The 22,220-nt window shown below is 40.3% G+C and overlaps 1 protein-coding gene and 1 long non-coding RNA gene across 5 annotated transcripts in view; one reads left to right on the plus strand and one right to left on the minus strand.

The window, feature by feature from the left end:
- The window catches only part of arhgef9a (Cdc42 guanine nucleotide exchange factor (GEF) 9a), a 270,976-nt gene that overhangs the window by 78,146 nt on the left and 170,610 nt on the right, over positions 1-22,220 (plus strand). Inside the window, exon 1 of one of the 4 annotated variants that reach the window (XM_043704853.1) lies at positions 5,066-5,885. The exons of 2 other annotated variants lie outside the window; for them this stretch is intronic. In XM_043704853.1, coding sequence (XP_043560788.1) covers positions 5,877-5,885 — 9 coding nt within the window. In that variant the 5' untranslated portion in view covers positions 5,066-5,876. Of the gene's footprint in view, positions 1-5,065; positions 5,886-22,220 lie in introns of those variants that run through there. One more of the 4 variants, XM_043704852.1, reaches the window with a different exon arrangement.
- Positions 1,197-5,278, minus strand: LOC122557302. The gene is made up of 4 exons (XR_006313791.1): positions 5,204-5,278; positions 4,152-4,243; positions 2,167-2,252; positions 1,197-1,708 (listed from the first exon to the last, which is right to left on the minus strand). It is a non-coding gene; the product is annotated as an uncharacterized LOC122557302 (long non-coding RNA).

The following is a 22,220-nucleotide window of genomic DNA, read 5'->3' on the forward strand; positions in this document are numbered from 1 at the left end:
TTGAAACCTTATTTATGACCTCACTACTCTCAACCTCCTGTATACTGTAGCTACAATTCAGGTTCCCATCCCTCTGCTGAATTAGTTTAAATGCTCCTGAAGGACATTAGCAAATTTCCCCTCCCCCAGAATATTGGTATCCCTCTGGCTCAGGTGTGCAGCATGCTGTTTGTAGAGGTCCCACCTACCCCAGATTGAGCCTCAATTATCCAGGTCTTTGAATCTCTCCCTCCTGCACCATCTCTTTGCCCACGTGTTCAACTGCTCTCTCTCCCTATTCCTCACCTCACTAGCATATGGCATGAGTGATAAACCAGAGATAACAATTCTATTTGTTCTAGCTCTAAGCTTCCACCCTAGCTTCTTGAATTTCTGCCTTACATCTCCATCCCTTTTCCTACCTATGTTGTTGGTGCCTGTATGAACCACAACTTGGGGCGGCTCTCCGTCCCCCTTAAGAACCCTAAAAACACGATGTGAGACATCTCGGACCCTGGCACTGGGAGGCAACACACCAACAGCGAGTGTCTCTTGTTCCCACAGAATCTTCTATCTGTCCTTCTAACCTATGAAGTCCCCAGTGACTAAAGCTCTGCTCATCTCCTCCCTTCCTTTCTGAGCAACATGGACAGACTCTGTTCCAGAGACCCGTACCCTATGGCCTACCCTGGTAATTCATCCCTCCCAACAGTATCCAAAAACTGTTTACTTGTTATTGAGGGGAATGGCCACAGGAGATTCCCACACTGTCTGCCTGTTCCCTTTCTATACCCTGACTATAACCCATCTATCTTTTTCTTGTACCTGAGGTGTGACTACCTCCCTGTAACTCCTTTCAATTACCCTCAGAGCCTCCTGAATGATCTGAAGTTCATCCAGCTCCAGCTCCAGTTCCCTAGTGCAGTTTTCGAGGAGCTGGAGTTGGGTGCAACTCCCACAGATGAAGTCAATGGGGACACTAGTGGTGACCCTTACCTCCCACATTCTGCAGGAGATACATTCAATTGCGCTAACCACCATTCCCACTGTCCTGAATTTCTAAAGAGACTATTAAAAAAAACTAATAACCTTACGAATCCTGTTAGCTTTTTTTTTGGTTAGAGGAGGTGGGTGGATGAGAGACACTACCTAAGTAGTGTTTTGGGTAAAGCAACTACCCAAATATATTACCTCACTTACTCAGCAATCCCATGTCCACTCCTTCTGAGCGTGTGCTCTGCCTACACATGACGTAAGTTATTTAAAGAAGGAACTTCCCAGCAGCCCCCGGTCGTCGCTCTTATGACTTCATCAGCTCCAATGTTGAAGGATTAAATACAGGGTCAGATGCTAAACTATTGAATCAATGGCATGCATGTGCTTTAGGTTTTGCATATCCATCAATCTTGTCTGCCAAATTTAGCTCCTTTCCTCTCTAGATTGGTAATGAACTAGGTTGCCTTCTGTGCTCTGTAGAGTTAAGAAATTCATGTACTTCTGTAACTTTTCTCATTTGATCAACATCAAGCTGCACTGTGCAGAGAGTGTATCATTCCAACGTCATAAGAAATTCAATCATCTTGCCTGAAGGATAACGCTGTGAATCATTTAGTTATTTAGTGACCCATTTTAGATAGGTGGCAAAACTAAAAAACTTGTTGTCCTTTGAGCAGAGAAGGTTAAAGAAGGAATAGAAAGCGATGGAGAAACTCTGTTGGTCTGGCAGCATCTGTGGAGAGAGAAAAACAGAATTAATGTTTTGAATCCAGTATGAGTCTTTTTCAGAAACTCTGATCTTTGACAGATTGATTGGAGAAGGTACTGGAAGAAATGGAACCTGTTTGCACTCCACTAGTTACATGTTGCCATCCTGAAAATACCTCCTAACTCTCTGTCATCTAAAAGTTAGAATATCATCTATCTATGTTAATATACTCTCTCAATGCCATGGGCTCTTATTTTATTAAAGTAGTCTAATGTGTGGTACCTGAACAAATGCCTTCTGGAAATTCCAGCACATTACCGGTTTCCCTTTATCTATCCTGCTTTTGATTTCTTTTACTGGTTTTGCTTCTTTCTCTTTCTACATTTCCCTTTAAGCTTCTTTTTCCCTTTATTTATCTATGTTGCTTCCCATTTACTCATCTTTGTCCCATTCAACCCATGCTTTCACAACTCCAGGCTTACCATTTTTGGCTCCTGCCTGTAGGTGGCATTCATGCCAATGAGATAGTCATGCTGTCATGTGGGCTTCCCTCTACTTTAACACTGGACTTGAAAAAGAAAACAAATGAACCAATTGAAGTCTGGTCACAGATAAAGCTTTTTAATGTAGAAAATAACTTTAAAAATAATTTGAAGCTGTAGTTTCTTTTATGAGCACTTAAAGCTGCACCCTCAGGAAAGTTTAACTGCCTTTTAAACAAAAATTGGATCACCAGGTGCTCAGGGTTTTTTTCTTTCAAAGAAAGAGAGAAAGGGGACTCTTGTGGTTCAGTGGTAGTGTCCCTATTTCTGGAAGAGACTTATGTTTAGGTTCCATCTGCTCCGAAGGTGTATAATAACATCACTGAACAGGTTGATTTGAAAAAAACAGATTAAAATTTAAAGACAGAAAGGGATAGAGAGAATTTTTTTTCTTATGTTTGTGACTTCAGCCTTTTTTATTGGTAGGTAAAGGGAAACTTAGACATTTGTTCCATTTTGAAAGAAATAAGCTCTATCCTCTGGCTATTCAATACCCTATCTACAGATCTGTATGGTTGTTTGTACTCATGAAGACTAAAACTGCAGGTTGTCCAAATTCAGTCATATCTAGAGTTTTTGTTCAGTTATTGTTTAGATTAGATTAGATTCCCTACAGTGTGGAAACAGGCCATTCAGCCCAACAAGTCCACACCAACCCTCTGAAGAGTAACCCACTCAGACCCATTCCCCTACCCTATATTTACCCCTGACTAATGCACCTAACACCATGGACAATTTAGCATGGCCAATCCACCCTAACGTGAACATCCCTGGACACTATGAGCAATTTAGCATGGCCAATCCCCCCTAACTTGCACATCCCTGGGCACTATGGGTAATTTAGCATGGCCAATCCACCTTAACCTGCATATCCCTGGGCATTTTTCAATTAGATTTCCAAATTTCTACCGCCAAGAAAATTATTTATGGGTGGTCACTGCTGATTACCATGATGCAGCTTTCTTCTCCAGTAGTGTACACTGATGTGACCATGCTTGTTACCCCTTGTAACACAAGAAACTAGATGTGGATAATGTGGTATTGAAGAATCCAAAAGACATCTGCTATAGCTGGTGACTGTATACCATTATTAAATTTGAAGGTACATGAGTGTCTAGGCTAATTTTAAGATATTAAGTTGTACAATCAAGCATGTTTTTAGTAGTATGCCATCCTTCAAGTGATCCTTAGGATTAGATAAAGTATTAACATTTAAACCCTTAAGGCCACTTTCTGTGGTACAATGATAACATTGTGAATATGTTTTTTAAGGTTGTACTGACAAGTAAAATTGTGCATGGACAAAAAATACATGCTCTTTTAGTTTCTTTGCACATGTCTGTACTTCTCTAACTCTGCTCTTTTATGTATTCTCAGTTTTACTTCCTCAACTATTGATGGCCGTGCCTTTAGTTGCCCAGGTCTTAAACTCTGGAAGTTTCTCCCTACAACTTTCTAATTTTCTACGTCATTTTCCTCCTCCAAGGCACTCCTTATAACCTACCTATTTGTGCATTTAGTCATTTTGCCTGATACCTTTTTTTGGCTAGTTATTATATTTTGTTGTAGAACATTCCAAATATAAGTGCTTTGGAATGTTTTAGATTAAAGGCACTATTTAAATATGCTGTTATATCACTCAGTAACTAGAGATTAGCATGCCTAAGTTTTAAGGTTACATCTTGTCACCAGAGAGAACAGTTTATAAAATCTTCAAAAGCACAACTGGCTTGGTTGGACCTGTCAGACTTTAGATTTGACTGTATTTCTTGATCCAATAATAAATGTATACTGTGACTAACACACAAATGGTCCCACAGCTGTGCAAATCCTTTTACACTTCCATAAAACTTGAACTAAAAATAACTTTATAAATGAACAGAATGGGAAAGCAACAGTATCGGTGGTTTTGTGATTAAACTCACTAAAGAGCAATTCCTGAAGCTTCAGTATTCTGTCCATGCTGATGGAGATGATTTCTTCCCAAACACGATTCGATATGCGGAATTTAATGGACCTATCCAGGGGATAGGAAATATCTGTTATGGTTTCTGATCATTGCCCAAGAAACATCTAGAAAATGCAACTGTTGTAATGCTTCATAAGCTTATATAGTTTGTTCACTGAAATCAGACATTAAACAATGTTTGTTTATCCCTGTCTTAGTATACGTTCTTTTGTGTGTCTGAATGAATTTGCAATATGAGTTTTAAAATTGAAATGGTAGTTGAGAAAAAGTCCTTTTTCTATGCTTAAGTTAGAGTTTGGTCTGAGCTTTATTACTGTAGCATTGAAACAAAAGTTATATGAGTCCATAATTCATTTTCTTCATTTGATTTTTTTCCATGTTTTCCTCTTCTCCTAAAGCACTATCACTGAGCTGTATTTGATCAGTTGCCAGTTGGCTACCATTACCACTTCAGGCCTGAGTGAGGACAGAGAGTGTCAGGACTTGAAATTATTGCAAATGGGCATGAGCATCAATCCCACCCCACCAGGGCTTCACATGTATACACCGACACAGGTATACACACACAGACAGGCAGACAGACAGGCAGACAGACACACACACTTTCCTGCGAGAGTTATTATGGATAGGAATCAGGTGTATGAATTCGAAATGAATTTTCACTGCATAAGGGGCTGAAACCAGTTATATTTTTAAGACTGTTGTCCCAGCTGAGATCAGGAAAATTAGATCAACCCCTTTATCAAACTCGGGACCTTCTGGAGTGTTTAACTCAGAAACAGTCTGCTTAACTAATTAAGTTATCACACGAGCTTTTCACGGTTGTACACCAAGCAAAAACAGCTGCGCTGATGGCTTGTCAAATAAATTTTAGCTTGCAGAGGAGTAATGTTCTAACAGTACATTTTTCACAAGGTCACAGCATTCAAACTGTTAACATGGTGATGATTGTTTGGCATCCAGGAAACAAGCAAGCACACTGACATTTCCAGCGACATTTATCTGTACCTTTCAGAAGACACCTTCCATTTTTCCAATTGCCCACGCAGTAAACTGTTGTCATCATCCCCTTCCTATATCTCCTCCCCTTTATGTTATTTGATAGATGACGACTAAATGTTCATGATATTAGCATTTCATGTATGATTGGCAGCTGCATCCCTGCTTGTTTGATCACTGAGTGATTAACATGCGACGCCCGCCTCAGCTGTTGCCTCACACTGTGAGATCCTGCTCACGGGGCTGTTATTCGGAAACTGGCACTCTCTTTCTTATCTACATACAGAGTGACGTGTAATCTCTTGCCGAATGGGTTTCTGCAAGGAATTTAGTGCAAGTGAAGCACTTGAGACTGATGCTGCAATCAGCTGGAATGGAATGAATTAGAAGGGGAAGAAGAAATCTCATCTGGCATGGTGGATCTGTTGGACAATTTTAGTTCAGAGCCCAGGTTGACTTCACAGAGCCTGCCAGATCCGCATCTTGAGTACTACAGTCTCCTGCATTGCACCATGACCTTGGATATACAGACCATTGTTGTATTTGCCATTATCGTAGTGTTGGTACTGGTGAATGTAATTTTAATGTTCCTGCTCGGCACACGTTAATGGATGACTCTTGAAGTATTGAGTGACACAGCGCTTCAGAGGGACAGCTACAGTATGGCCCTGCAGTGATATGAATGACGTTGGTATATTATCTACCTAATCTTTTGTCGTGTCTTGTCTTTAATATGCCTGTAAGTCTAGTTATTTGTTGGCTAGATCTTGTTTAGTTTAACAAAAGAAAAGAAAAAAGCTCTTTTGTGGTATATTTTCTAGCATTGGAAGCTGTCCTCTGTAGAAATTTCTAGCAAGCAATTATTAATGGTATGTGTATTACTGAAGCTTGTGCGAATGTGTACGGCTCCTGAGCAGTTGTGGCTGGATGAGTATTAATTTTGGTAATTACGTATTAAATAAACAAATTATAGGTCATTCCCCAAATAGATCTTTCTTAAAAATGACTACCATTACAGCAATGAATTTGCTGCTGGATTGTTGGCCTTTTAAACAGGGTGTATAGTGAGGAATAGCATGTTTTTGCTTACAGTTTTAAAACAAATTGTTATCTGTATTAGAAATAATCCTTTAGACTTTGTTATGAACAACATGGCAGATTGTTTCTGCTGTGAGTCAGGGTATAGTCTGAAATTAGAAATGCTGGCCTTTCTTTTGCTGAATGGATATATAGTGAAAGGTTCAGACCTGAGAGAGTTAATAAACCTATTGCAGACTAAGTCAGACCTTCAGGCAAACCTCTTATTGCAATGTTAATCAAAATATTTTTGATTGCTGCTTATTGGTAAAACAGCTTTGTTAATCTTGCTTTAGTGATTTTTGAAGATGGAAAAAAACCCCAAGAAATCAGACCATGTTTGTACCAATTCCTATGTATTTTGACATTTTTTTTTCTCATAGAATGTATAATGATCTGCAATTTCCTTCAGCCATTTTTAACATTTGGGCTACAAATCTTCTAAGATTGTACCCATACAAAATTTTAATGCCGTTGGTCATCTCATAATGTTTAAATAGTAAAAGGGGTGCAGATTATGTGAAGGCTGTTTGTAACCCACCTGGATGCACCTGAATTTCCTTTGGAATTAGTGAACATCACATAACACAATTCACCTTCTGGCTATTACTGGGGTCTCAGTGAGTGAAGGGATCTGAGAGGTGTTTAAAAATACCAGCTAGTCAGAGCAAGGAGGAGGATCAGTTGTGATTCATGGGAGCTGTAAAAGAAACGTCAAGAAGCAAAAGGCAGGCCCTCTGTCCTACTATCATCGAACTAAGATGAAAGATAAGCACTTCGAGTTTGGGCACATGAATAGGATGAGCCATGTAGTGTTGCCAGTAGAGCGATATTTTAGTCAACAAAATCTCACCCAATCTTGATATAGTTACTTGCAGAGTTTTCTCTATTGTTATAGTTGGAATCTTTATCACTCTGAGTTATGGATCAATATCAGTAAAACCACCGTCCACTCTGACAAAATAAATTATCTGGTCTTAATGTAATGCAAGGCCTGTTACGACAAAGTATGATTTATTTTTTAAGGCAGCAGAAGACATTTCTTCATTTTTATTCCTTTTCCATGACTACTTTTCTCCCATTAGACAGAAGCACCTCACCCCAACTCATCCTATTAGGGATTGGTGGGTGCAGCGATAGGGCTGCAAGTATCCCTACAAGCATTTTTTAATGAATCGATCAGAAGGCTGAATTTAGGGCTGACAGAATTTTTCCCAATAGTGTCCTATTCCTTGAATTGTTCTTTCCAGCAAATATGTAATTGACAGAATTCACCTTAAAAACTGACTTTAGAACACAAGATCATAACCTTGCTGTTATTCAAGGCTTAACCCTTGCTGTACTTGAAAAAAAATATTTTATTTTAAAAGTAGTTGAAAATAAAGTAAAATACATGAAATTAGGGAGTACTCTTGGCAATGTGATAATACAAGTGCTGAATTCACCAAGGCAAATTTCTCAGTTTACTGTTTTAATGCAATTATTGCCCATTTATTTTAAATTGAATTCAAATTCAAAATAGAAAAGAATTTGATAGAGAAATGCAGTATTTGCATTACTAATGAATGCGAAATTGCAAATGTGAAAATAATGTTTTCTTTTTTTTCCTGACAATTTCCTAGCCAATGCTGTTCCATTCCTGAAGGTGCTATCTGTTGCTAGGCTACAGCACAATGATCTTAAGCATCTGCTAGTATCTCATGCTACTGTCCTTTCAGTATGTATTCATCTTTAAGTGGGGGTAGGTTTTTTTTTATCTGGTGGCGTTAATCGGCTGCCCATTAATGAAAGTGCCGAATTTATTTTCCATTGATTTCAATGGATGTGAAGAAAATCAGGCCTTGGTACAATAGCTTTCCAATCTGTGATGCCAGCTTTATGTCCAAACACTGCCGGAAACCTACCCTGTTGATCCTTTGGCAGACACTTTGGCCACAAGGATGTCATTTGCATCTATTTATCTCGGTTGGGATAACTGAAAAGTGATTGCGGACTCAGGCTGACTTTACCTTTTTAACATAAGAGTGCTAATGACATTTGCAGCAATCCATTACAGCTCCAGCTGATGGTACTCTGTGTTGAGATTTCTGTGCTCCTTTAATTATGACTTTTGCGCATCCCTGATTTTAATTGCCCTGCCATTGCTGGCCGTGACTTCAGTTGCCAAACCCCAAGCTTTGGGATTTTCTTCCTAATCATCTCTGCCTCTTCCTCTTTCTTTGAATTGAATTTATTGTCACGTGTACCGAGGCACAGTAAAAAGCTTTATCATGCAAGCAATACAGTCAGATCACATAGCTAAACAGCATAGATAAGTAAATAATAGGTAAATAGTGGCAAAAACCAAAAGACAGGTACAGGCAAATGCTAAGAATTTGTGAGTCCATTCATTGTTCTAACAACAGTAGGGTAGAAACTGTTTCAAAACCGGCTAGTGTGTGTGTTCAGGCTTCTGTATCTTCTCCCCACTGGTCGAGGTTGTAGAAAAGCATTGCTATAGTGGGATGGATCTTTGAGAATGCTGGCGGCCTTTCCTTGACAGCTGGCCTGGTAGATGGATTCTGTGGATGGGAGGTTGGCCTTTGTGATTGTCCGGGCCAAGTTCACTACTCTCTGTAACTGTCTCCGATCTTAAATGGTACAATTGCCATACCAGGTAGTGATACATCCAAACAGAGTGCTCTTGATGGTGCACCTATAAACGTTGGCAAGGGTATTCGCCATAATGCCAAATGTTCTCAGCTGCCTGAGGAAGAAATGTTGTTGGGCTTTCGTAACCAGTGCGTCCCCATGAAGAGTTCAAGAAAGCTTGTTGTCGATGTCCACTCCCAGGAGCTTGACACTCTCCACCCGTTCCACCTCTGTGCTGTTAATGTGTAGGGGGCATGAGTAACATCCTGCCAACAGTCAATAATGAGTTCCTTGGTTTTGCCTGCCTGCCTCTTTGACCAAACTTTGGTCACTTGCCCTAATATCTTTTCATGTGGCTTGGTGCCAAATTGTGTTTGACAATGTGTCAATGAAATATCTTGGGAGGTTTTACTATACTAGTGGGGAAGACAATGGCCTAGTGGTGTGATCACTAGATTGTTAATCCAGCAACCCAGGTAATGTGTTGGGGCCGTGGGTTTGAATCCTGCCATGGCAGGTGGTGTATTTTTAACTCAATAAAATCTGGAAGTAAGAGTCTAAAGATGACCATGAATTCATTGTTGATTGTTGGAAAAATCCATCTGGTTCACTAATGTCATTTTAGGGAAGGAATTTGGCCTACATGTGACTTCATACCCAGAGCAATGTGGGTGACTCTTAACTGCTCTCTGGGCAATTAGGGATGGACAGTAATGGCTTGTCCAGTGATGCCCTCATCCTTTGCATAATATATGAAAAAAATTAATGGTGCTATATAATTACAAGAGTTTATTGGTATTTAATTCGGAGATGGAGGATTGACCTCAGACCTTAGTGAACTGGATAGCTTTGGCTAATCATGGACTTAGCAAATATTCTGTTTGCTGAATTCATTTTTAATATTTTATGGTAATACAGTTTACCAACATTATCTAAAACTATTAGCTGTCAGCAAGAATTTCTTGTTAAAGTGGCATCATTATTGAGAAAACCTATAGAACTATCATTTAAGTTTGATTCGTTCCTCAAAATCTTCTCATTGGATGTTACAACCATTGTTTAAGGCCAGAGGAGGTGATGGCCTTATGCTATTATTGCTAGACTCTTCATTGAGATACCCAGGTAATGTTATGGGAACTTGGTTTCAAATCCTGCCATGGCAAGTGGTGGAATTTGAATTCAATAAAAAATTCTGGAATTAAAAATTTAATGATGTTTGTCAAACCATTGCCAATTGTTGGCGAAAATCCAAACTGATTCACTCATCTTCTTTAGAGAAGCAAAGTGCTACCCTTATCTGGTCTGGATGACACGTGGCTCCAGACCCATAACAATATGGTTGACTCTTAACTGACCTCTGGGCAATAAATGCTGGCCTAGCCACTGCTGCACACATTTTGTGAATGAATAAAAAACGTTTTGTAATGGTAGCAAATTAAATATTTGATAATTTGTGAGGTTATTTGGACCCCTGTATTAAAGACAATTACCTCAGAAAAATGTAACTCATTGTGACAACACTATTCAGCCTTATTAAATATCCAACTGAGTTCCTGGAATTTTAAAGGTTGTAAGATCTACATGCTGAGGAAAAGTCCATGTGAAAACAGTTCAATTTATTTAATGTAACTTTGTAGGGCCTATTGGTTCCAGACATGGTCCAAACACACAAAAAAGCTGAATTCCGTGGGTAACTCGAGTGAATGTGATTGACATCACAGCATTATTTGATAGACTGTCATCAATGATCTTGAGTAAAATTGAAGTCAATATAAATTAGTTGGAAAGCTCTTTATTGCAATGTGATTGTAGTTATTGGAAGCCAATCTCAGTCCCAGAACATTGCTGCATGACCTCCACAGGGTTGTGTCCTATCTCAAACCATTTTCAGCTTCTTTATTAATGACTTTCCTTCTATCATGATTATAAGTGGAGTTATCTACTAATAATTGCAATTTTCAGTTTCATATAACGCCTTAGATAATGAAGCAGTAGATGACTGCCAAAGTAGGACCTGTAGAAAATTTAGGCCTTGTCTGATCAGTGGCTTGTGACTAATGTTTTGCACATGTGTCAAGCAATAACCATTTCCATAAAGAGCAAGTCTAACCACCTTCCCTTGACATTAAGCAACATTACAATTGCTAAATCTCCCATTACTGTAATTACAAGATCAGGCCGGAGTTGGGTATTCAGTGGTGACTGACTCACTTTCTGACTTCTCAATTACTTTCCACTACCTATATGGCACAAGTCAGGATAAGTACAACATCAACAATACTCAGGAAGCTTGACACTATCTAGGACAATGCAGCCCATTTGATTTGCACCTATCCATCACCATCTACCAGTGCATATCTATTAGAAGACACGTTGCAACAACTACCAAGGCCTTTTCAACAGTTTCTGTCAAATTTCCTACCTCTATTAACCAGAAGATCATGGTTGGGGAGGACGGCGTCACCTGCAAGTTCCCCTCCTTCTCACCATTTATCATGATTTGGAAATATAAAAGCAAAGAACTATAAATGCTGAGATCTGAAATCAGAATAAAAACTAAATAAACGCAACAGGTTAGATAGCATCTGTAAAGAGAAACAGAGATAACATTTTAGGTTGATGACCTTTCATTAGAACAGACTTGGAAATATATTAGCATTCCTCTACTGTTCTTGGGTCAAAATGCAGGAACTTATTGTCAAATATCATAAAGGGAGTACCTTCAGTATACAGACTGTACTAGTTCAAAAAGGTGGCTCACCTTTGCCTTCATAAGGACATTTAGCTAAAGGGCAATAAATCTTGATGCTGTTACAATGTTCTTTGTCAGATTTATTGCATGATACCCAACAGGTGCAACTGCTAGTCGGGCATAATTATTGGCATTTTAAGGAGCTGGTGTAGATACATCTTACAATGTCCTGACCCCAGGTGAGATTATTCAAGTTATTACTGGTCAAATACCTCAAATAGTTAAGCTTCCTGGTGAGTAGAGTCATAGAGATGTACAGCATGGAAACAGACCCTTCGATCTGTCCTGACCCCAGGTGAGATTATTCAAGTTATTACTGGTCAAATACCTCAAATAGTTAAGCTTCCTGGTGAGAAGAGTCATAGAGTCATAGAGATGTACAGCATGGAAACAGACCCTTCGATCCAACACATCCATGCCGATCAGATATCCCAACCCAATCTAGTTCCACCTGTCTCTAGTTCTGGACTCCCTGACCCCAGGGAAAAGACTTTGCCTATTTACCTATCCATGCCCCTCATAATTTTGTAAACCTCCATAAAGTCACCCCTCAGCCTCCGACCCTCCAGGGAAAACAGCCCCAGCCTGTTCAGCCTCTCCTTATAGCTCAAATTCTCCAACCCTGGCAACATCCTTGTAAATCTTTTCTGAACCCTTTCAAGTTTCACAACATCTTTCCGATAGGAAGGAAACCAGAATTGCACGCAATAAGTGATGAACGGTCCTCTTCTCTCCATCGTCATCTTTACTCACAACCATCTCTTGTTTGCAACAAGGCTAATATAAAAAAGAATCCTTCTGTGTGGATGCCTTTCTCCCTGACCAAATTAACTTGTTTTTAAAAAAGAAACCATTTAACCAAGCTTTAAGTTAACAAAAGAATAGGTTTGTTCATTACTAAATCAGAAAATAAATAATAACAACACATATGACACAGATTAGGAAAATAAAATGAATCCACAAAAGAAGTTAAAAAATGTACAAATCACTCTCTTAGTGGTTTGTGAAAAGTAGATGGTGAAATATTGAGAGCTGAACAATCAGTTTAAGGATTCTAGGCCTTTGTAATTAATTGAAATTTTTCTGGCTTATTTTCTTTGGCGGTTAGCTGCCAGAACTCAGAGTGAGGTTCCCCTTTACCTGCAGTGCAGGGGTAAGTAGTAGGTGGTTCTTCAACTCTGGCTTTTACAGCATCCTAGTGCTTGAACCCAGCATAATATATATTAGCTTCAGTTCACTGGAATATCTTCTTCCATTAGCACATGCAAACTTGGATTGTGATTGGTTTTTAAACTTTTTTAATATCCCTGGAGGGTAAAACATGCTCATCTGCATGAGATAGATACCCTCCCTCATTGTTTCTTCCTCTATGTTTTGATCTGTTTAAAATTTCCTAGATATTCAAAAGATGCAAAATTCTATAGGCAAATGCTTACCAAGTCGGAATGTGAGGATTGGCATCTGATGTTGTTATACTGTTCACCTGTTGGGCCGTCAATCTCCACACACCAGGAGGGAGCACACACTAGCTGATGACATGCTTGGCTACAACTATCTCAACTCCCTTGCTTGGCGGTTTCCTCCTCCTCTTCCTGTCCTTAGAAGAAATCACCTTATTGTGGTCCCTAAACTGGTTCTTCGGATAGAAGTGAGACAGCCAGGGATCTGCCTGTCTTTCCAGGTCTACTCAGTTTCCCTTTGCATATTGTAACCTGGAAAATCCAAACGTTGATGAGATTTCCCAAACGTGCCTTAGTCACTTAGCAAGATTGAGCCCACTGTTTAATGTTAGGTGGGATGAACTGCCACTATCTTGCCATTAAATCAAACTTGTCATTCATGAAGAAACTGAACAGTTATAACCTGATCAGTGGTACTGTTGGCTTTGACTTCACTTCAGCTTTGCGCTGCATGACACATCGCCAATGATTTAATGTCCTCAGCTGAGATGCTCATGTCTGGACTGCAGATGTTCATGCTTTACGCTGATGCCATTTGTAACCATAAAGCTATCAACATGTGAATAATGAGTGAGACACCACAGGGCCACCAGCACCTTCTCCATCAATAGTCATTAACTGAAAGATCAAAGTCGAGAAATTTTGAAAAAAAGGTAGCAGGTACAACTGAAGGAAAGACAAGGAGTAACATTCAAATTAATAGATTTATGCTACATATACTGGTGCATAATGTATATTGGAATGCCAAATTTTCAATTAACAGTTATAAGATTAACATTTATAATGGTTAGAAATGTCTACTATGTAAATATCTACTTCAATGATAATTATGTACATTGATTCCTAATGTTGAGCACTACCAAAGTTGTCAATACCATGGCAATTTAAGAGGTGAGATATATAATCAAAAGCAATCAGGCAGCTCACAAACCCTTTTAAAAGCACAGTTTTAAATACTGTAAGCATCTACTCACCTCCTTATCTGAACAGCTTATGATCTCCTTCAGCTACTGTCTTCTCGAATGCATCACAGTTACCCTCCATCAATTATGTCCTCCCTACCCTGAAAAGTCACTGTTACCATCACTCAAAGCTCCCTACTTCCTTGCAGAGGAGAGCAAGTTATTTGCTAAGAAGTAGAGACACAGGCTGGGGAGAAGTAGGTCAGGGTGTACCTCTAGTGACAGAGTTTTGCATAACGGTGTAGTCCACAAGGAAGTAAGTATTGTTCTACACGTTTGCAGGTGTAAGCAGTGACCCGCTGTGAGAACCTGAGCCTTGTGGGGCACTAATGCATATATATATGGAAAGAAATCTGGGAGAAAAATGTATTCATGTAACACTGCTGAACAAATGTCTTTCCTTAAGTTTTAAGCAAAAATGAATTAATCTCATTCTAACCGTAAGTGACTTGACAGACCTGACTGCAGCACTTTGAAACAGGTCTATAAGTGAGAAAGATAAATATGATTTCTTAAAATGATTTTTGTGCAATCACTGACTATAATCTGGGATTGTGTGACTGTTAACTTCAAAATATCATGCATTAGAACTGTTTGCTCCTGATGCATTACAGCTTTGGTCCAAATAGAGAAAAGAGCCTAAAATTGAGAGGTGAGACAAAGGTGACTGCCTTTGGTATCAAGGTGGCATTGGACCAAGTATGATATCCAAAAGCTTGAGAGAAACTGAATTCATTAGGAATCATGGGAAAATTAACCACTGGTAGGATACAAACCTAGCACAAAGAAAGATGTTTGTGATTGTTGGAGGTCAACCACCTTTGTCCCAGGACACCACTGCAGAAGTTCCTCAGGGTAGATATTTTTTAATCAACATGTTCACTGATGTTACGATACACCTCTGGAGCAGATGGGGCTTGGGTCTAGGCCTTCTGCCTCAAAATGGGGACACTTGCTCACAAGAGCCCAGAAGGTAATGATCTACAATATTCCATCATATGCCTGACATGTACTTGCAGATGATTGACAAGCATTTGGTGGGCAAAGACACTGGCTAGTAGATATTTTCAAATCAGCCTGTTTAGAGATATTATTATGCACATCTGGAGCAGGTGGGACTTTACCTGGGTTTCCTGGCTCAGAGGTAGGGACACTATCAGTGCATCAGGGTAGTGTTGTTGGTCTAACCATTTTAGCTGCTTCATCAAATATCTGCCCTCCATCATTAGGTTATAAGTGGAAATGTTTTCTGATGTTTGTACAAGATTCAACACCATTTGCAACCCCTAAATAGTGACGCTGTCTGTGCCCATATAGAGCAAAACCTGGACAAGATACAGGCATAGGCTGATAATTAACAAGTAGCAACATTCACACACATGAATGCCATACAGTGACCATGTTCAACAAGAAGGAATCTGTATCTCCTTGACATTCAACAGCATTGCCATTACTGAACTTCCCTCTATCTATATGTTGTAGGTTAACACTGTCAAGAATCTGAACTATTCTGGTCATATAAAAACTATAGCTATAAGACAAAGGCAGAGAGTAGAAATACTGCAGTGAGTAAATCACTTTTTCTCTCCCAATGCTTGTCCATCATTATCTTCAATTACACATTAGGCATATAATGGAATAGCCCCCCCCCCACCCCCACCCCCACCCCACCCCACCTGAATGGCTGCAGCTCTAACAACACTGCAGAGGCTTTCTGCCTTCAAGAAAAAGCAGCGTGCTTGATGGCAGCCCATTTACCATCTTCAAAATTCATTCCTTTCATCACTGGTGCACAGCGAAAGTAGACTTTACCCTCGACAAAATGCTCTGCGGCAATTATTCAGTCCATCTTTGACAGCACCTTCCAAACCAATCACCTTTATCACCGAAGTGCAAGGGCAGCATATGCATCAGAACACTGTGTTGTACAAGTTCCTGTCCAAGTCACACACCATCCTGATTTGGAAATTGATCATCATTCTTTCTCTGTCGCTGAGTCAAAAGCCTGGAACACCCTTCAAGAAGGTATTGTGTGTGTTATTCTCTCCAAGGACTGCAGCAGCTAAAGAAGACAGCTCAGCATTGCCTTCAAGAGGGTGGTTACAGCCACTTCCAGTTCTAGAGTCATAGAGATGTACTGCACAGAAGCAGACCCATCAGTCCAACTCATCCATGCTGACCAGATATCCCAACCTAATCTAGTCCCATTTGCCAGCACTTGGTCCATATCCCTCTAAACCCTTCCTATTTATATATTGATCCAGATGCCTTTTAAATGCTGTAATTGTACTAGCCTCCTCCACTTCCTCTGGCAGCTCATTCCACACACGCACCACCGTCTGTGTGACAAAGTTGCCCCTTAGATCCCTTTTATATCCTTCCCCTCTCACCCTAAACCTATGCCTTCTAGTTCTGGACTCCCCTACCCCAGGGAAAAGATCTTGTCTATTTATCCTATCCATGTCCCTCAAGATTTTATAAACCTCTATAAGGTTACCCTCAGCCTTCAATGCTCCAGAGAAAACAGCTCCAGCCTATTCAGCCTCTCCCTATAGCTCAAATCCTCCAACCCTGGCACAACATCCTTGTAAATCTTTTCTGAACTCTTTCAAGTTTCACAACATCCTTTTGATAGGAAGGGGACCAGAATTGCATGCAACATTCCAAAAATGGCCTAACCAATGTCCTGTACAGCTGCAACATGACCTCCCAAATCTTTTCTAAACTTCAGCCTCCCACATTTATCTAAATTAAATTCCATCTGCCACTCCTCAGTCCATTGGCCCATTTGATCAAGATTCCGTTGTACTCTGAAGTAACCTTCTTCAGTGTCCACTACACCTCCAATTTTGGTGTCATCTGCAAACTTACTAACTATACCTCCAGCGTTCACATCCAAATCATTTATAAAAATGACGGAAAGCATTTAATGACTTAAAGGTTGTTATTCCTGAATCTACTGGGATTTAGTAGTGGCTTAGGAATTGTCTGGAAATTGGCCAGGATTTCCCATGTTGCCTGGTGTTTGCCCTGCAGATTCTGTTAGAACTGCCAGCAGCCTTTCATGGAGGTCACTCCTTCAAAGATACTTTGTGCCCAATAGAATCACCCTGCTGTAGCAAGAGGTTGGGAGGGTGATGCTCATTGAAAGCCAACCCCAGTCAGTTAACCCTTTCATACAATTTCCAACCTTCCCCCCCCCTCACTTCTTACCATTCAATGACCTCAGGTGTATGGCTCACTGTGACACCAAGATCAGACACTGGCCTGGTGTCTGTTCCTGACTGGACAGCTGCTGACTTCTGATTGGCTGTCAGTGGGAGGCATTCTGCTGCCAGAGTCCTAAATCTCCGGGAAGCACCTACACTGGCTCCTCAACTACCTGTCAGATGGTGGGATACTGGCCACGATTGCACTTAATAATTTCCCTCAACTTTTCAGCATATGTACTCTGTTTTCTCAATTCAATACCATTTTTATATTGAAGTATTCTCTCAAGAATAAAGATTAAGGATAACCTCCAGCATAGTTAATCATCCATGTAGATTCCTGTCACAGCATCCAATTGCTTCTTAAGTAATTCCAAGATGGTGATCACTCCACTAATTTTATGAGAAATTCTCTCCACGTGTTCATCATTCATTATTTAAATAACTTTATGATTTTGGTCCCTGAATTTATTATTTGCTACGTTCAATCCATATTGTTTTTAATTCATAATTATTTAGGTTAAAGCGGTACTGTAGTCCATTTGTACTTTCAAGTATGTAACAACTAAGAACTAGGAACAGAAGAAAGTAATTCAGGCCTTTCGGCCTACTCAGCCCTTCGAGCCTAGGTTTACTGCTCACTTCTTAGTCACTGTTTGAAGGTGTGTTTCTTTCAGTCTTTCAGTCATCTGGGAGCAGGCTTCAGGTCTCAAGGTTTGGCAATGTGAATTAATCATCTGGTTCTGGTTATAAATTCATTGTGGAGACAGACAGAGTTATAAGGTTTTAATGTTAGAATAATGCTGCACTTTGCCTTCGTTATCATATTTTAAAATGTCTGTATTGGCATCAGGAAGGGGAAACTTGCTGAAAGACATCATCTGACATTTCTCCTGACTCAGCTCCCAACAGATAGTACCCCTTTCCCTGCAACCCATCTCTCCCTCACTCACCAGTGCCTTGGGTCCCTACTCAATCCTAGGCTTTTTGTGGCTGCATTACTGGCAGCAGACATTCATCCCAGTGGCACTGATGAATAAGAGAGTTGTCTGCCTCTGATTGGGTCTTGAGACAAAACAAAATTGCTAGATGCTGGAATCCAAGCAGGTGACTGGAAGAACACAACAAGCCAGGCATCATTAAGAGTTGGAGAAGTCAACATTTCGGGTGTAACCATTCTTCAGGACTCCAAGGGGTGGCCATGGACACCCAGATGGGCCGCAGGTAACCCTGCCTCTTTGTCGGCTCTGTTGGACAGTTCCTCCTCAGTACCTACAGAGGCACTGTGCCCCAACTCTTCCGCGTTACATCAATGACTGCATCAATGCAGTGTCCTGCATGCAGGCTCAACTGGAGCAGTTCATAGAGTTCATCGAATTCACCCAGAACTTCCACACCGCCCTTAAATTTACTTGGTCTATTCAGGTCTCCTCCCTCCCCTTTCTCTCTTTCCATCTCTGGCAACAGTCTCCAGATGGATGTTAACTACACACCCACAGACTCTCACAACTACCTTGGCTACACCTCTTCCCATCCAGTATCCTGCAAGAACTCCATCCTGTTCTCCCGATTCCTCTGGCTCCATGGCATCTGCTCAGACAAGGAGACATTCCACTCCAAAGCATCCCAGATATCCACCTATTTCGAACAATGTGCTTTCCCCCCCTCTGTCATCCAACTTCATCTTCCGCCTGGACAGCCCGCAGCCTGGACAACTCAACATTGAGTTCTGCAATTTCAAATAACCTTTTTCTTCCCCCAATTCCCTTCCAGCCCTTCCCACTCCCTTCCACTCCTCTCAGCCACCTACCGGATTCATTTCTCCCATTGACCAATCAAGTTGTACCTTCTACCTGACTTCACATATCCCCACTTCACCACCGTGTACCCACCACTCCCTTTATCTGCATCTCCTCCTACACCTACCCCAGTCCTGAAGCAAGGTTACACCCGAAACATTGACTTCTGCACCTCCTGATGCTGCCTGGCTTGCTGCGTTGTTCTAGCCTCCTGCTTGTCTACCTCAGATTGGGCTTTCCCCAACTGAGGCATACAAACATAAAGGCGATCTCAGAATGGGTGCAGGTATTTCTTTGCCATTCAGTAAGGCAATGTGGATTTACCTTCAGTTTCTAATCAGCAGGCAAGACCTCTGTCACCAACATTAAATTTCACTCATTGTGTGATTTTTCAACTTATACTGTCCTGCATCTTCATCACAGTGAAACCCAAGGGTTGATTCTGCAATCCGCATGGAATAGTCGTAGCTGGAAATCCATGGTCAGAACCTTGTAAAGGCAACATGGATTTTGGGTGGCAGCCGGACAACCAGAGAGAGCAACATATTCGCTCTTTGAGAAGGCCCGCTACATCTTATGACCAGTGATTTGCCACAAGGATTGGTTTTGGGTCCGCTGCTTTTCATCATTTGTATAAATGTTATGGATGTGAACATAGGAGGTATAGTTAATAAGTTTCCCGATGACCCCAAATTGGCATTGTAGTGTATAGCGAAGAAGGTTACCTTAGAATAGAGTGGGACCTTGATCAGATGGGCCGATGGGCCAAAGAGTTTAATCAAGATAAATGTGAGGTGCTACATTTTGGAAAGGCAAATCAGGGCAAGACATATACACCTAATGGTAAGGTCCTGGGGGGTGTTGTCAATAAAAGAGACCTTGGAGTGCAGGTTCGTAGTTTCTTGAAAGTGGAGTTCCAGGTTGGCAGGGTAGTGAAGAAAGTGTTTGGTATGCTTGCCTTTATTGGTCAGTGCATTGGGTAAAGGAGTTGGGAGGTCATATTGCGACTGTACAGGACATTGGTTCGGCCTCTTTTGGAATACTACATTCAATTTTGGTCTCCTTGCTATAGGAAGAATGTTGTGAAACTTGAAAGAGTTCAGAAAAGATTTACAAGGATGTTGTGCCAGGGTTAGAGGGTTTGAGCTATAGAGAGAGGCTGAATAGGCAAGGGCTATTTTCTCTGGAGCATTAGAGGCTGAGGGGTCACCTTATAGAAGTTTATGATATTATGAAGGGCATGGATAAGGTGAATAGACAAGGTCTTTTCCACAGGGTAGGGGAACCCAAAGCTAGAGGGCATTGGTTTAAAGTGAAAGGGGAAAGATTTAAAAGGGACCTAAGGACCAAGCTTTTCATGTAGAGGGTGGAGTGTCTAAGGGACAAAGTGCCCATGGGAGTGGTGTAGGCTGGTACAATAACAATATTTAAAAGGCATCTGGATGACTATATGAGTTCACATTTCAAAATAAATTCAGAATTGATAAGATCAGTCTAGCATATTAGTCTTCAAACAAAGTAAACAACAGGTTTTTCCAAAGAATATAAAGGAAATGTTAATTACAACTTGAGTGTGAGACACATTCATTGTAGTTGAACTGACAGCATATTCAAATACTTTATTGTTATCTAATGGCACATCATCTAGAATAGGTGCAAATGTGGTACAATAGCATTTACACAATAGAAAATATTACATGTAGCATTTTTTTCATAAAAGCAGAATATACAAAAACAGAAAAGACTACAAAGTTTAACAAGATTGTCCCCTGTCCACTGTCCACTGTGTTTTGTTTTTTTCTTTTCCAATATAATCTCCTTTTTCAGAGGAACACATTTCAGAATTTTTGTTTTCATTTCTTGTTGCATGGAAAGATAATTGGAATAAGCGTAAAAATCAAAGGACATTGAATGAAACAATTGAATGCCTACTTCAATGGTGATTTTGAAATGATCTTCCAAAAATTCTGAATCCTTTATTTCTGTATTTTTATTGCATCTCCAAATTTAGTTTACACCCTTCTGAAAATTGATGGCCATGTCTTCTGCAATGTAGACCCTACATAATGGAATTCCTCCCTTAAATATCCCTGCCTCTCTCTCTATCCTTCCTAAGATATGCTTTAAAGATGAAGCTTATGGCAACCCTTCCTAATGACTTCTCTGACTTGGAAATTATTTCTTTCTGATTATATATCTGTGAAGTGCTTTGGGTTGTTTAAAAATTGCGAGTTTTTTTTTGCAGTTGTTACATCTACAACTGTGAGTACTTTCCTGATTTAACTATAATGCTACATGGTTCAATTTCTGGCCTGATGATCTGCAACAGGTAACAATTGTTAACCATTAAGTGAATTCCAAAGTACAGAAACTGGCAGACAAAGATGATACTGCCAATGGAGGATTAAAGTTGGCGAAAGGTGCAAAAGGCTGGAGACAGAAAAGCCGAGAGTTTGTGGGGATAGTAATTACAGGGATGAAGGAGAAAGCATAGATAATGAAGAATAAGGCCATGAAATAAATTAAGCATAATGTTGGGAATTTTAAGTTTAAGGCCTTGGGGACTCGGAACTATTGTAGGGTAGCAAGAGTAGGATTGATGGGTGACCAGAATCTGCTATTGAACTGGCTATGTGCTTAAGTGATTTAGATTATTTGAAGATTATGACAAGTGAATATTGGGATGTGATCAGATGAACATTGGACCAGTTACACATGGAGGTGATAAAGGCAAGGATGTGTTTAAATATGATATGGTCCAAGGCTAAAGTGCAAATGGATGATATTGAGGACTTGGAAGTGACAGTGGCATTTTCTGTGATGTGGATTGAATGAAATTGAAAGCTGACATCACGATAGCTGATTAGATAATGATCAGGTTGAGGGATGAGGTTTTAGACAATAGAAAATAGGTGCAGAAGTAGGCCATTCTGCCCTTCGAGCCTGCACCACCATTCAATATGATCATGGCTGATCACCCTTAATCAGTATCCTGTTCCTGTCTTATCTCCATAACCCTTGATTCCACTATCCTTGAGAGCTCTATCCAACTCTTTCTTAAATGAATCCAGAGACTGGGCCTCCACTGCCCTCTGGGGCAGAGCATTCCACACAGCCACCACTCTCTGGGTGAACA

Source organism: Chiloscyllium plagiosum, chromosome 15, assembly GCF_004010195.1.
Source record: "Chiloscyllium plagiosum isolate BGI_BamShark_2017 chromosome 15, ASM401019v2, whole genome shotgun sequence".
NCBI lineage: Eukaryota > Metazoa > Chordata > Chondrichthyes > Orectolobiformes > Hemiscylliidae > Chiloscyllium > Chiloscyllium plagiosum.